The sequence below is a fragment of the Siniperca chuatsi genome, linkage group LG12 (genome assembly GCF_020085105.1).
Source record: "Siniperca chuatsi isolate FFG_IHB_CAS linkage group LG12, ASM2008510v1, whole genome shotgun sequence".
Lineage (NCBI taxonomy): Eukaryota > Metazoa > Chordata > Actinopteri > Centrarchiformes > Sinipercidae > Siniperca > Siniperca chuatsi.
In genome coordinates, this window is record NC_058053.1 from 5,720,084 (window position 1) to 5,732,582 (window position 12,499).

A 12,499-nucleotide genomic window follows, 5' to 3' on the forward strand; every position below is an offset into this window, starting at 1 on the left:
AATTGGCATTGTTAAAATCCCAAAGGTTCCCAACCCTATAACTGAGACAATGAGGGAGCAGAGAGGAAGAAAGAGTTACTATGAGTTAACAGGAAAGAAAGGTATGGCAGGTATGACATTATCCATCACACCAGAAGGCACTGAGCAGGTTGTCTTTGGTGCCTGGTAGATGATGGAAACCAGGGGCCTCATGTATAAATGCTGCGTATGCACACACAGGGCTGAAATGATGCGTGTGCTACTCATGTGAATTTAACCCTTGCATACGGATGGTTTGGAAGAATTTGAAAATAGTGATGTAGATGGTAAAGGTAGGCTAATGCACGATGAAATAATTAACCAAATTATAGACTATAGGAAGGCGGAATGCAAAGAATGCAAGGTAATGTTTCCAATTTGGTTTACATTTTCACTGTTGGTGTAGCTTTAATCTTATTTGTATTCATCAACTGAGACTCTAAGCTTGTCTTTTCCATACACCAAGGATGACTTTGGAAAATTCAATCAGCAAGACAGAAAACTTAATAAGAAATAACTTAATATATCATGAAATGAAATTTGGGCCATATTGCTCACCACTTGCAGGCATACACTAGCAATACATCAGAGTATTTTTAGTGGTACAAAGGTTTCATCTTTCTTCTGTACGAAAACATTTAGTGTAGAATTGTCCTCAGTTTTATACATGAGGCCCCAGGGGTTGCAGATGTTCCTCTAATTTGGTTTCTAATCTTAAAAGTTAGAGTGTTAGAAAGTCATTCCAATAGTTAACTACTAAAATCAGAACAACTTATTGTCAGTGGCAGACAACAGGTACATCCCCGAAATGCCCCAAATCCTTATGGCACCTTTTGACCATGCCCCTAATCTGGTCAAACAGTTTGGCCAACCAACTGTTAGCAGCAAATAGTGGCCAATAGATGCCAAACATACAGTTTATTGAAAGTGAAATAAACAGCTAAGGAGGAGTAGTTAAAAACGTGTTTTTGAGAAATCTAAATTTTGCCAGTATACCGCCTCCATGAAGCCAAATGACTTAAAACTTCACAGACCTCCTTGCTATTGTAGTACAAACACATGAATAGTTTTTAGAGTTCAAATTACTTCCTGTATACCATGTTTTTTTTTTTTTTTTTACGAAATTCGATTGGCTCTGGCAGTCATACAGTTTGGCCTATGAACTATAACATGACCCTGGTTGATGCCATAGTAACATATAACATTTCCTAATATAACTGCTACTAAATACTGCCTCTTGCTGAGAGTGACACCGGATCACACACAGGCACACTGTGAGGTGTGTTTTAAGTATACTTACTATTCAAAGATGAACGATGTCGAGGAGAATGGCACGTTCTGAGTCGGCAGCATAGACCCACACATCATACACACAACAGCTCCTCTTAATGACATGTAGGCTAAATGGTGGAAATAGCTAGCCTAAACAGAGAAGTGTTTTCCCTTGTGATGGAACATAGAGACATCTTAAAAAAAAAAAGAAAGCTTATTTATTTCATACACACTGATATTATAATATTGTCATTTTGGAGCTTATGATATCAACACTGTCTCAAAAAATGACCGCAGAGCATGTTCATTATCGAAAATATCAATCACCACCACATTACAGGCTGCAGCTAATATTAACTCAGGCAGGGATTTTTGGAAATGGAAACTGCCTGATTAAAAGAAATAATCCGGCTGTAATGAGGCCAGTGTTTCTTCTGGCATTCAAATTAAACAAACAAACAAGATTCAAGCAGACAAGGATGAGTTGCAGCCTGCAGAATATACTGTAGCTATAAGTTATCCGCATTTTGTCAATTTTTCACCTTAAAAGTTGTCTATGAACCTAACCTTTACCTTAACCCCAACCTTAACCAAAGTGGAGATGTCACGCATCACCCTAACATAAAATCGAGATGAAGAAGCATATTTGTGATCATCGATTGTTTAAGTTATAGATGCCTTAATTTTAGCAATGATCAGCCTGCAGCGTATAAGTCACGTGATCACTGCCTCCTGGCACACTATTACGTGGCCTATATCAGAAGTGTAGTGCATTACTTTCTGCAGGTATAAGTATGAAAACTGAATGAGAACCGCCTGATTAGTTACAGGGAAGTCGTATCTTCTATCAGCTGTTTATGTCAGATGTAAAAGCTTTGGTGACATGTGGTGACTCAATGGTGTTCTATCAATCAGAAACAGAAAGCAGTGTACATGTTTATAGAATACTTTATTGATGATTGCAACAGTACATACACTGCAAATTGTTTGCCGTGTGAATAGCAACCTGCTGTCTTCAGCTTAATGTACATAAAACTCAAACAGACTGAATTGTCTTAACTCAACTCAAATTCTAGCTTTTTCCAGAACTCTCTGCTGCAGGTGTTTCTCAGCGGATGTTTTGTCTTAATGTTGAGACATAGTATTACTGTGATGAAACAGAGACACACTTGACAAACATGTTTTCCACAGTTTCCACATAACTAGACATGGCTGAGTAAAGAGAGGGTTTTTTTAATGGGTAACCACAAAAACAATGTTGTTGATGTTTGCAGCCCAACTAGTATAGCCTACTTTGGCATACACTGGATTGAAACCAAAAACAAGTTCAACAAGATTTGTTAAAAATAGAACAAAGCTTTAAAAAATATTTACAAATTTGGTGAAATGTTCAGAGCAACTCGAGTCCAGCACTTGAGATCGTGCAGTAAACACGCTGATGTGATCAATTTATCCGAATAGCTTAAAGTGTCTCTTTGGCGTTCTCACATGAATGTGGATGTGATTTCTGATGACAGTGAAGACCTGCTGCTTCTTGACACTGATGTTCTCTCCAGGATGCCCATCTTCTTCATTATCTGAAGCAGCCTCCTCCTGAACTTCTCGCCCACAAAAGCATACAGCACTGGGTTGACACAACTGTGAAGCAGGCCCATACTCTGGGTGGCAAACATGGCCTGATCCACTGCCATCCTGGCTGGGCACTGGTACGGCACTATTTTTGCCCTGAAAAATGTGTCCGTCATCACTACAAAGTGGTGCGGTGTCCAACAAAGCAGGAAGGCGGCGACCACAAACACAATCACTCTCATGGCTCGTTGCCGCTGAAACCCCCCGCGGATGTTAAGGAGGCGCCGGATGGTTACTCCATAACAGGACAGCATGATGGCCAAGGGGATAACAAAACCCAAAGTGTGGCGAAGAATTCTAGTGGCCAGCCGCCACTCGTCAGCACTGCTGGGATCATATTGCTCAGTACACACTGTCTGACTGGATTTACTGGAAGACGAAGAAGAACTTATAAGGCCTGGCAGAGAGAGAAGTCCTCCAACAGCCCAGACAGCAGCACAAATTCCCCAGCTGGCTAGCTGTCGGTTAGCCCTGCGAGCCTGCATCGCTCGCACAATCACCATGTAACGGTCCATGCTAATGCAAGTCAGGAAGAGAATGCTAGAGTAGAAGCTTAGCTCTTGGAGGATGGTGACAATTTTGCACATGGCGTCTCCAAACACCCAACCCTGTATAGCAGAGGTGGCCAAGAATGGGAGAGTAATGGCCAGCAGGAGGTCGGCAACGGCCAGGTGGAGGAGGTAGAGGTCAGAGGGAGGCAGCGACTGCTTGCTAAGGCCAATCACCACTGCCACTACCAGATTTCCAGGAATCGCCAACAGAAAGATGAGGACATAAAACGCACTGACAACAACCATCAGTGCATCTGGGGCGGAGAAGTGGCTGCAGGGCTGCGTGTCCGGGTTTATGGTGAAGTTTGGGTCATATGTATAGTTGAGTTCTTCATATGCATCCGCAAAGTCTATGATCAGAAAAGATTTGTTTGGATCTGAGGATAGCAATCGAGATAAAATTTCAGTCATACAATATACATGTAACTATTATAAACTTTTCAGTTCAATGATATTTAGATAGCGCCAATTCCCAACAGGTTATCTCATTGCACTTCTCCTATAGAGCAGGTCTGAGTGCTGAACCTGTTAACATAATGATAATAATAAAAATACAAAATGTACTTTTTAACAGATCAGACTGGCTACATGCAGCAGGCTATACACACAAAGGTAGTCACAGCACATATGTCCATCACAATACTGAATTGTAAATGTCCCTTTGCCCAATTACCTACTACATATTTCAGTGAGGTATTAAGGGCTACAAAATCTGTCAAAATGCCTGTTTGCTATGAATCCATACATTAATTAAATATCAATCAATATAAATTGTAAGTTGTTATACAAGTTGTTAAACTAAGGATTTAAATACTCACCAGACATTGTGGTATCTTCTTTGTGGGAGACACTGAGTATGTGACAAGGAGACAAGGAACAAACAGCAGGCTATATTTCTCTACACTCCTCCCATCACCCAAACCAGAGACCTGTTTTCTGATTTCCTCAAGAAAGAACAGGAAGATCCATCCATCAAAGCAAATGTATCACATCTTTAAAATACAGTTGGAGGTTGAGTTAAAAGCTCAACAATGTTATATTTCTGTAGATGTATTACTCTTGTAACACTGTTTAATTATTTTATTTGTAATTGTATTTTTAAATTATTTATTTTAACTGCATTTGTCACATAGTATACTCAGCACTTTGCGTACATTTAGATTTCCAATCCCATTTTGATTTAAATACTATCTTCTCAAAGCTTTTTAATCTTGTACTTTGTGTACTTTTCTACTTGTGTCAAGGGTTTTTTGATACATCAATGTTTGGTTATTCCTAAACCAAAATGCTTCCCTCTAAACAAACCCATGCCACGTTATCTGAATCATCTGTGTCATGAGATCTGCTGTCACACTGTATGCAAAATCGAAAGAGAAACCATCCGTTCATGCAATGTTTATGAATTCAAAATAGACACTGGACGAATAATCAAGATATTCAGATGCAGTATATCAGAAATGTTTAAGTGTCACTTATTTCAATTTTGCTTGGTTCTCTGGTTTTGCAAAACCACTCATCCTGTTTATTTGATGTTTATATAGTAAATAAATGTATATAGAAATAAAAATATTATACACATTATACTTCCATACATTTTGGAAATATTAGGTTAGTTGTTTATTATAAAGAATAGAACCCACAACAGCTGATGAGGGCAACAGGTTGAAAGCCCTATCTGTGCTTCTATCTACATGCAATGAAATTTAAAATACTCCAAGCCACATGTGACTCCATTTCTGACTGACCACTGCTGCTGAGAGGAACTTCCCAGCTCATGACATGCATCTGTGTTGACACATGAGCAACTAGCATCACATTTCCTGCCACACTTCTCATGTGTTTCAACTTCCAGTGTCACAAGAACTACAATTTTATCACAAGTGGATTTACATAAACATGTTCTGAACATATGGGTAAAAGCACTGTGGGATTGTGAGAAAAAAAAAAAAAAAGAATAACTGAGCCATTAAACATTAGGACTGGGATTTTGTGAGCATTATACATAACTTTTTCTATAGCCCTATTCCAGTCCTACATGTTGTGTAGCTATTGTGGTACACAAATCAATGTCAGATGTTTTTGTTAATATTCCATCCCACTGGGACACCTTCATGTCTTTTTTGAATGTTCTTTCCCCTTTATATGCTCAAAGAACAGAGAGCTGTTAGTTAGACTAAACAGACTCCATTGTGTCATTTGAAATGTGTGTCAGACATAAACTTCTCATTTGAATAGAACAGAATAGTATTTGCATCACTACTGCTCTACCACTTTCGACAACACTAAACCAGAATAAAGTGCAAGTGCGTCAAAAGTAAAATGCTTGGAGGTCATAAAGTTTAGGTGCTTGGTGCAACAAAGGATATGAAGAAACAGCATTTTGTTGTATGCAATGCATTGCTTCAAAATGGAATAATTCATGCAAATGCTTTCGGTCTATAAAAGTTCAGGGGTGGGGGGAAGAAAAGGTACAAAACCCACTGCTCAGATATAGCACATATTTAGGAGCATCTTCTAAAATTACAAATGTAGTTTATTTTGTAGGCACTAGATGGTACTGTAGAATTAAAAACATCACATGAAATCTGATGGGAGGCTTATTTTATATTTGTTCGTGATAGCATGGAGCGCTAAAGGTGGCAGTGTCAATTTATACCATCTCATCTACTCATCATCTTTACCCCTTCATACAGCTGTTGTATAACTATGCTACTGTTGATACTTGTGACAAACTGTGTACATCTCCAGAAGAGGTTGGAACAATGCCAAAAATAAATAAACTAACAGTCACAATTTGTTTGTTCTAGCCATATTACTATACAAGGCACTTTTAAACCTTTTTAGTGCAGATTAACCAACTTGACATACATTTTATTGACATTAACAGTAACTTGTGTTCAACTGTCAAACAGACTACAGAAAACCCAAATGTGGCAGCAGAATTACTGTAAAATTTATTCAGTGAACCGTTTCGCCAGTATTTAAGTGGTCCCACCTTGATCAAGGTACAATTGATGGCAAACAAGAAAAACATGTCTTGTGGAAAAAAGAAAAAAAAATTAATTTAAACAGTTTAATATTTATGTTCCTACCCATCATTAAAAATTCAAAACTAACACCTTTCCTGTCACAGAGTCACTTTGGATACAGTTTGGTTAAGGGAGAGAAGACCCTTTGAAGAATGTCACTTGTGCATTCAGTCCAAACAACTCATTTCCACCAACTTAAGGCCTTTCCTATTAAAAAAGGCAGAAACGGATTTTCGGAATTTCCTGATTTAAATAACAGGCAACCTTGCCTCGACATAAATTAAGAGAAGAAAGTGCGTCAAGTGTTCAAGTAGGGTGTATAGTTTGAAACCTAACAGGGAAGGGGGTTAGGACAGTGTACGGGGGTAACACTGGCACAGAACTGGCAATTTGCAGTGAGATTTTGAGGACAAGGATGTGGAGTGAGAAGGCTGACCACAACTCAAGCACCAAGGCTTGACTATATAAAAAGTCCTGCTAGTGCATCAAGTGGTAGATCACATTCACAATGTGCTGCTTACTGAGAGCGCTACTTGCACTACGCATGACAAACGACACATCTGACTATGATAGCCTTTATAAAAGTGATGCAAGTAGTCCCAAATTTAATTGTTTTGAAAGCCAATAGGCTGTAACGGGGAAGGGGCAGAAATGTAAAAAAAAAAATGGGCAGGGGGAAATGGGGACGTCCATAGTTTTCCCACATGATCCCCCCCTAACCCCAATTTCATCTTTTGGCACGCCGTGGGTCCCTGCCGTTGCTAATGGTAACTGAAGACTTTGCGGCTGTTGGGGGTCCTGCTACAGTAACTGGAGGTGCTCCGTTGCCAGGTGACCGACCGTTGGACCGCCCAATGCTTCCGAACGCAGGGTCACGAGGTGCACCAGGTGGTGGGTTGTTGTTGTTGGCAAATGGCGGCATGGCACCATTACCTGTGGGTTGAGAAATACAAGTAAGTCCTCACTGAAAAAAGAAGGCATCTTAAGACATTTCATCTGTCAGTCTTTTTTTTTTTTTTTTTTATAAAACAAAAAGACATTGACATGTCACAGAAGGAAAAGAACAAGTGTAAATAAAATAATGATGGCTGATATTTATTTGGCTGCTTTGGTTTCAGGGTCCTGATACTGTGCAAGCTGGCTCACTGTCATGGTTTACTGGGACACTTTAAAAGAACTGAGCCATTGTTAATGTTACTAGTGACACCTGTGCTTTTCCTACTATGACCAGTCAACATGTCTGCTGTGAAAATGCCTATTGTGCCTCCTATTGTCTAAACACATAAGAATATCAAGAGACGAGAGATGTCTCATTTCAGATTTAAGTAAGCAATAAAGAAATAGGGCACCACACTACCTTTGTCATATTTTCACTTCATTTCAAAATCTTTTTTTTTTTTGCTTTTCTGCTTTATTTGACAGGTACAGTCCTGGGCCGGACTTGACCCCAGGCCGCTGCAGTAAGGACTCAGCATTGATACGTGGCGCACGCTCTACCAGGTGAGCTACCAGGGCGCCTTCACTTAAACAAAAAAGAAGGTTTACTTTTCAAACATTTTACTTCTGTAATACTGACACACTACACCACCCTTCTATAGTCATTTTGTATGCACAGCACCAATTGTGCACCATTCTACAGAACATGCACAAGTCTGCCGTTTCCTGTAAGTGAGTAACTGGTAGAGCAGTGGTTATTTGCATAAGGGAAAATATACTGACCTGGTGGGGCAGGTGTACCTGAATTCTGATTGGGCGGAGAGTTCCCCCTCTGATTCTGGTCTGGTTTACCCTGTTAGTGGAAGAGAATGCCACCTTTAACACCCACAATTGGTGTTAGGCTGGACTGAGGACTTACTATTTAAACACAGAAGTTACTAATATAGGCCGTCAAACAGGGGTGTGTTTAAAAGGGGGGCTTGAAGGGCTGATATTTGGACTATTTTCTTTTTGGGGAATATTCTAATCCAAGAGATATGAATATATTTTCAAAATAATCCCATTATAGACACCCGAGCAGGGCATTTGATGGGAGTGGGTGCATGGCTACTCACAGACTTGTTCTGCTGGTTTGGTTGGGCTAGTAGCTCTGGGTTTGGTTCACTGAAGTTGGGCACTTCTGAATACACCATGCAGAACCTGTGGAGACCCATGTTTCAACAGAACATTCAAAACATCAGAAATTATGAGTTTAGGTGGGTTGAAAGTTTGAAACAATCATCGTCTGACCAGTAGGGCATCAATGTTTTTATTAAGATTTAGATTTGAGATCTTTCAAAAAAAAAAAAAAAAAAAAAAAAAAAAAAAAAAACACCGAAGTTATTCTCTACAGGAGGCTGCTCACTGGACAGTAAAAGCCAGAGTGAGACTAGTGTAAATGTGATGTCTTGGGATTAAAAGGTTATGTATGTTAATTTGTTTTGAGAAAATGTATACAGTAAATAATATGAATCTATGTTTTCATGATAGAAAGTTGTATATTAATGTTCTTCAACTATGCTTTAAAAACCTACATGTTACTGACAAATTGCACAAAATACCTTGGTCTTGTATGATGCTTGAGAACTTTGTTTAAGTATAACTAGGTTTGTGGGCGGCTACTCACTCTCCAATCTTCTGTAGATCCCCTCCTCTTCCAGTGTATAAGGTCAGGCAGCCTTTCCATATGGATGCATAGCTAACACAGAAATCGCAAGTTAAAAACGCATGTACCTGAGCAACTTGGCTCTTAAATTCTAGGAGAAATAATTTGTTTGCATAACTACCTGTCAAATGCAGGTATTGTGTGTGCATTGATCTGTCAGTAAATAGTACAAATTCAAAATAAACTGATCAAGTACTGTTTATGTCATCAGTTTCCAAGCATGGAAACAATCCTACCCTCTGGTCAGCTTGATGATGTCCCCTGGCTGAATAAGGCTGCCGAGTTCGTCCCAAACAGAGATAGCAATGCTCCCGCTCTTGTCTGCCACCTTGCACGAGCGCACCTCGTGACCATCTTTCGTTTTGGTTACTCGCCCTAACAGAACAAAGCAAGTATAACTTAGATATATAGGGAAAACCGAGTCAAAACACGCCTGAGCAGGGTTACATGACCTATATGGAAATATTATGAGTTCATTAAAAAAAAGTCTCTGTTGACGGGAAATTTTACTCTAAGTAATATATAACGTTACTGCTGGCCCCTTTAAGAAAAGAAGAAAAAAAAGGACGAGTTGATGTATGGGGAGAGACGCTTTAACGTTAGAGTCACGTTCCAACCACTTACCTATTTCCAATACGATGAATACGATATTCAAATTTTTCGACCCAGGCTTCACATCCTTTATCAAAAACAAGGCCTCGTTTGTTGGGGTTGCCATTGTTTGTCTCGAACTAAAACGTTTGTTCCCTGCCTGTCAATTAAACTCAATAACTTATCAATAAGTGATGGCTGTCGTTACTTTGTAACGTTAATGGGTAGCTACAACGTTAGCTTTAGCTCAGCTAAGTAATTAGCCTGTTAGCTAAATCCTAACAAACCCTACTTAAAAACACTAGCGTTATCGTTATTGTTTATAAACACAAGAGCCAGCTTCTTAGATAGCCGACTAAGTGAGTTACATTCAAGTCGATTACCATAACCACTATGACGCTGGAAGAAAAAGCTGATAACAGTTAACTGGCCTCCTCAGCAAACACACTAGCAGGGTGACTAAATTTGCTAGCTAGATAGCTAAGGAACAGCTAGCTCGTACTGAAAGCTAGTGAAATAAGCTACCTTATTTTAATTTCAGGATATGAATCTCTGTGCATCTTTCTTTTCGCGATTATCGCCATAATGACAGCTGCATTCTTCACATAACGTAGATTAACGTGGAACAACGTACTGATGTAACTAATAAGCACTGAACGATTTAGTAATGCGGTTGCCCTAAATGTCGAAATCAAGAGAAAACAGCGGTAGTAGGCTGGCAAATCCAGAATCGCGAGTCAAATCTGAGATGTTTCTGTTTTAACAAAGTCCACCCCGATGGCTGTAGATTACACCAGCGATTGAAAAATTGTCTGTGTTGTTAACTATTTTGAGAGAACAGTTATTATCTCCCCTCGACCATTTAGACAACTCCAATTTACGTTAATAAATTCAAATCGACCGCATTTCCTTTGAAAGCGTCTTTTGAGTAAGTGGAACGATTAGCTTTGCTAGCGCGCAGTCTGGCCAAATGCTTTGTTATAAGACTGGTGTGTCTATATCTAAATGTGCCCCCTTTAACGTTGCAAGTGTTCGAAAAGCCTTGTGTTAAGTGCCCTGGTTATTCGTGCCTAAACAATACTGAAGCCCAAAAACGCTATTTAAAATCTGCACAAGCTATTCACTACACGAGCTCCCCTGCTTCACAATGCCCCCAAAACTACGTCAGCGAATACTGCCGGTCATATTTATCTGACTCAGTCAGTTCCATTATCCTACATAAGCAAAGGGTATCAACGTTGAAACTTCTTTTTATGTGCTCTTAACGTTATACAATCCTGTCGTCAGATACGAAAATTATCAGGCTTCTATTTATAAATTCAATGCAGTCTCAAATATAAGCAGACAATGTGCTGACCTGTTTACAGAAAAGAAAGAAAGTAACGTTAGTTGGTTTGAACCAAACTAATGCCATTCGCAAACAACGCGAGAATAAGAGAGCATTTGTGAGAGTAGAGTGTCAGCATGAAACTAACGGTGGTGAATTGATTTACACGAAGCCACATTATTCATTAATTGTATGTCATCACGGTTAATTGTTACTTTTATTATTAAACGTCACATGTATGCCCGTTTAACCACAGACGTAGTCACAGTGATCGGGGTGCAAAATGCGTCCTAATAACAAGTATACAGCAGTTATTAACGTGTAGAACTCGTCACAGCATTATAATAGTTATAAATCCGTTGGGTTTTCTTTGCTGTGTTTGTAAAGCATGTCTGAGAACTAAGCAAAAGGAATCACGTCACGAACAGGATTCGAACCTGTGCGGGGAAACCCCATTGGATTTCGAGTCCAACGCCTTAACCTCTCGGCCACCGTGACTATACAAAGAATACCTTTCTCCAGAAGTCATCTTAACAATATAAATAAAATAAAATCGTTAATTGTGAAGTTTACAGTTAGATATGTCAGAAAATGGCTCAAGCACAGATGTGTTTTTTGGCTTGCTAATAATAGTTGTGCCATCGACAATGACAATAGTCTTCACAGATAACGCAGTGTAAGAATTACAGGGTGTCGGCGTGAGTTCGGACATAGGAGGGAGACAAACTCCATTAAAACACCTCGGCTCGCCCACGGAAGTTGAGAAAAGCCCTCATGGGCAGCATATAAATTAGGTTACCAAAACACCTACGACACCACAGCACTGATTTATTCTGTCGTAAACAACACACATAACACACTTGATTTTTGACCGTTTTGCAGTGTGTGAATGTGGAACAAATTTCTTTTCTTTTGCTGCTGTACTTGTTTCAACATTAACTTATCGTTTCTTGAATTGGAGTTTATCTCTGTTTTGACTCTTGTATGTTCTCGATTTTCTTGAATAGTTGTGTTCACTTTTGTAGGCCCATTTGCAACATATTTGCAGACAGTTCCAATATTAAAGGACAGTTAAGCCAAATTACAAATAAATATTTTCTCTTTACCCCTGGTAATCTTTCTTGCAGAATAATCTTTCTGCCGCTACCCCAACAATGGAGGAATGTAATTTATGGTGCTCATAGTAGCCTATTGAAAAAAAGAAAAATAAACAAAAATTAAACATATCCCTTTACTCTGGATACTCCACACAATGTGCTGTCAATAGTTTTCATAGGGACTAGTTCTACTACAGAAAGTAGCGTAGTTCCAATAAAAACAGTTTACAGTATGTTCTCCTGAATTTAGGTTTACTAGATTACAACACTATCCAAAGAGTGCATGGATGATGCACAGCATATTAACTACTATTATCTAATTTAGGTTAAATGTGTGACATTTA

At 39.2% G+C, this 12,499-nt stretch overlaps 2 protein-coding genes and 1 non-coding gene across 7 annotated transcripts; all 3 read right to left on the reverse strand.

Moving 5' to 3' along the window:
* Positions 1-2,220: 2,220 nt before the first annotated feature.
* Positions 2,221-6,250, reverse strand: LOC122885641 (C-X-C chemokine receptor type 2-like). 2 transcript variants are annotated; one of them, XM_044216998.1, is made up of 2 exons: positions 4,289-6,250; positions 2,221-3,820 (listed from the first exon to the last, which is right to left on the reverse strand). In XM_044216998.1, the coding sequence occupies exons 1-2, from the start codon at positions 4,293-4,295 to the stop codon at positions 2,775-2,777; spliced, it is 1,053 nt and encodes a 350-aa protein (XP_044072933.1). In that variant the 5' UTR covers positions 4,296-6,250; the 3' UTR covers positions 2,221-2,774. The 2 variants fall into 2 exon arrangements, with proteins under 2 accessions (XP_044072933.1, XP_044072931.1); XM_044216996.1 differs by having other exon boundaries at positions 2,221-3,847.
* A 149-nt stretch (positions 6,251-6,399) lies between these two features.
* Positions 6,400-11,080, reverse strand: nabp1a (nucleic acid binding protein 1a). Of its 4 annotated transcripts, none has more exons than XM_044217002.1 (7): positions 9,765-10,907; positions 9,377-9,515; positions 9,102-9,173; positions 8,551-8,635; positions 8,237-8,288; positions 7,857-8,016; positions 7,405-7,432 (listed from the first exon to the last, which is right to left on the reverse strand). In XM_044217002.1, exons 1-6 carry the CDS (start codon positions 9,856-9,858, stop codon positions 7,880-7,882), a joined length of 579 nt encoding a protein of 192 aa, XP_044072937.1. In that variant the 5' UTR covers positions 9,859-10,907; the 3' UTR covers positions 7,405-7,432; positions 7,857-7,879. The 4 variants fall into 4 exon arrangements, with proteins under 4 accessions (XP_044072934.1, XP_044072935.1, XP_044072937.1 ...); XM_044217001.1 differs by having other exon boundaries at positions 8,219-8,288; XM_044216999.1 differs by lacking the exon at positions 7,857-8,016 and having other exon boundaries at positions 6,400-7,432; positions 8,219-8,288; positions 9,765-11,080.
* A 394-nt stretch (positions 11,081-11,474) lies between these two features.
* trnas-cga lies at positions 11,475-11,556 on the reverse strand. The gene has a single exon. It is a non-coding gene; the product is annotated as a tRNA-Ser (tRNA).
* Positions 11,557-12,499: the final 943 nt, after the last annotated feature.

Excerpts from the sequence above, each read along its gene's own strand:
- nabp1a (XM_044216999.1), bottom strand. The coding sequence starts at position 9,858 with ATGGCAACCCCAACAAACGAGGCCTTGTTTTTGATAAAGGATGTGAAG. Across the intron at positions 9,516-9,764 it reads ATTCATCGTATTGGAAATAG|GGCGAGTAACCAAAACGAAA; the intron begins GTAAGTGGTTGG and ends TTGTTCTGTTAG. Across the intron at positions 8,289-8,550 it reads CAAACCAGCAGAACAAGTCT|GGTAAACCAGACCAGAATCA; the intron begins GTGAGTAGCCAT and ends TTCCACTAACAG.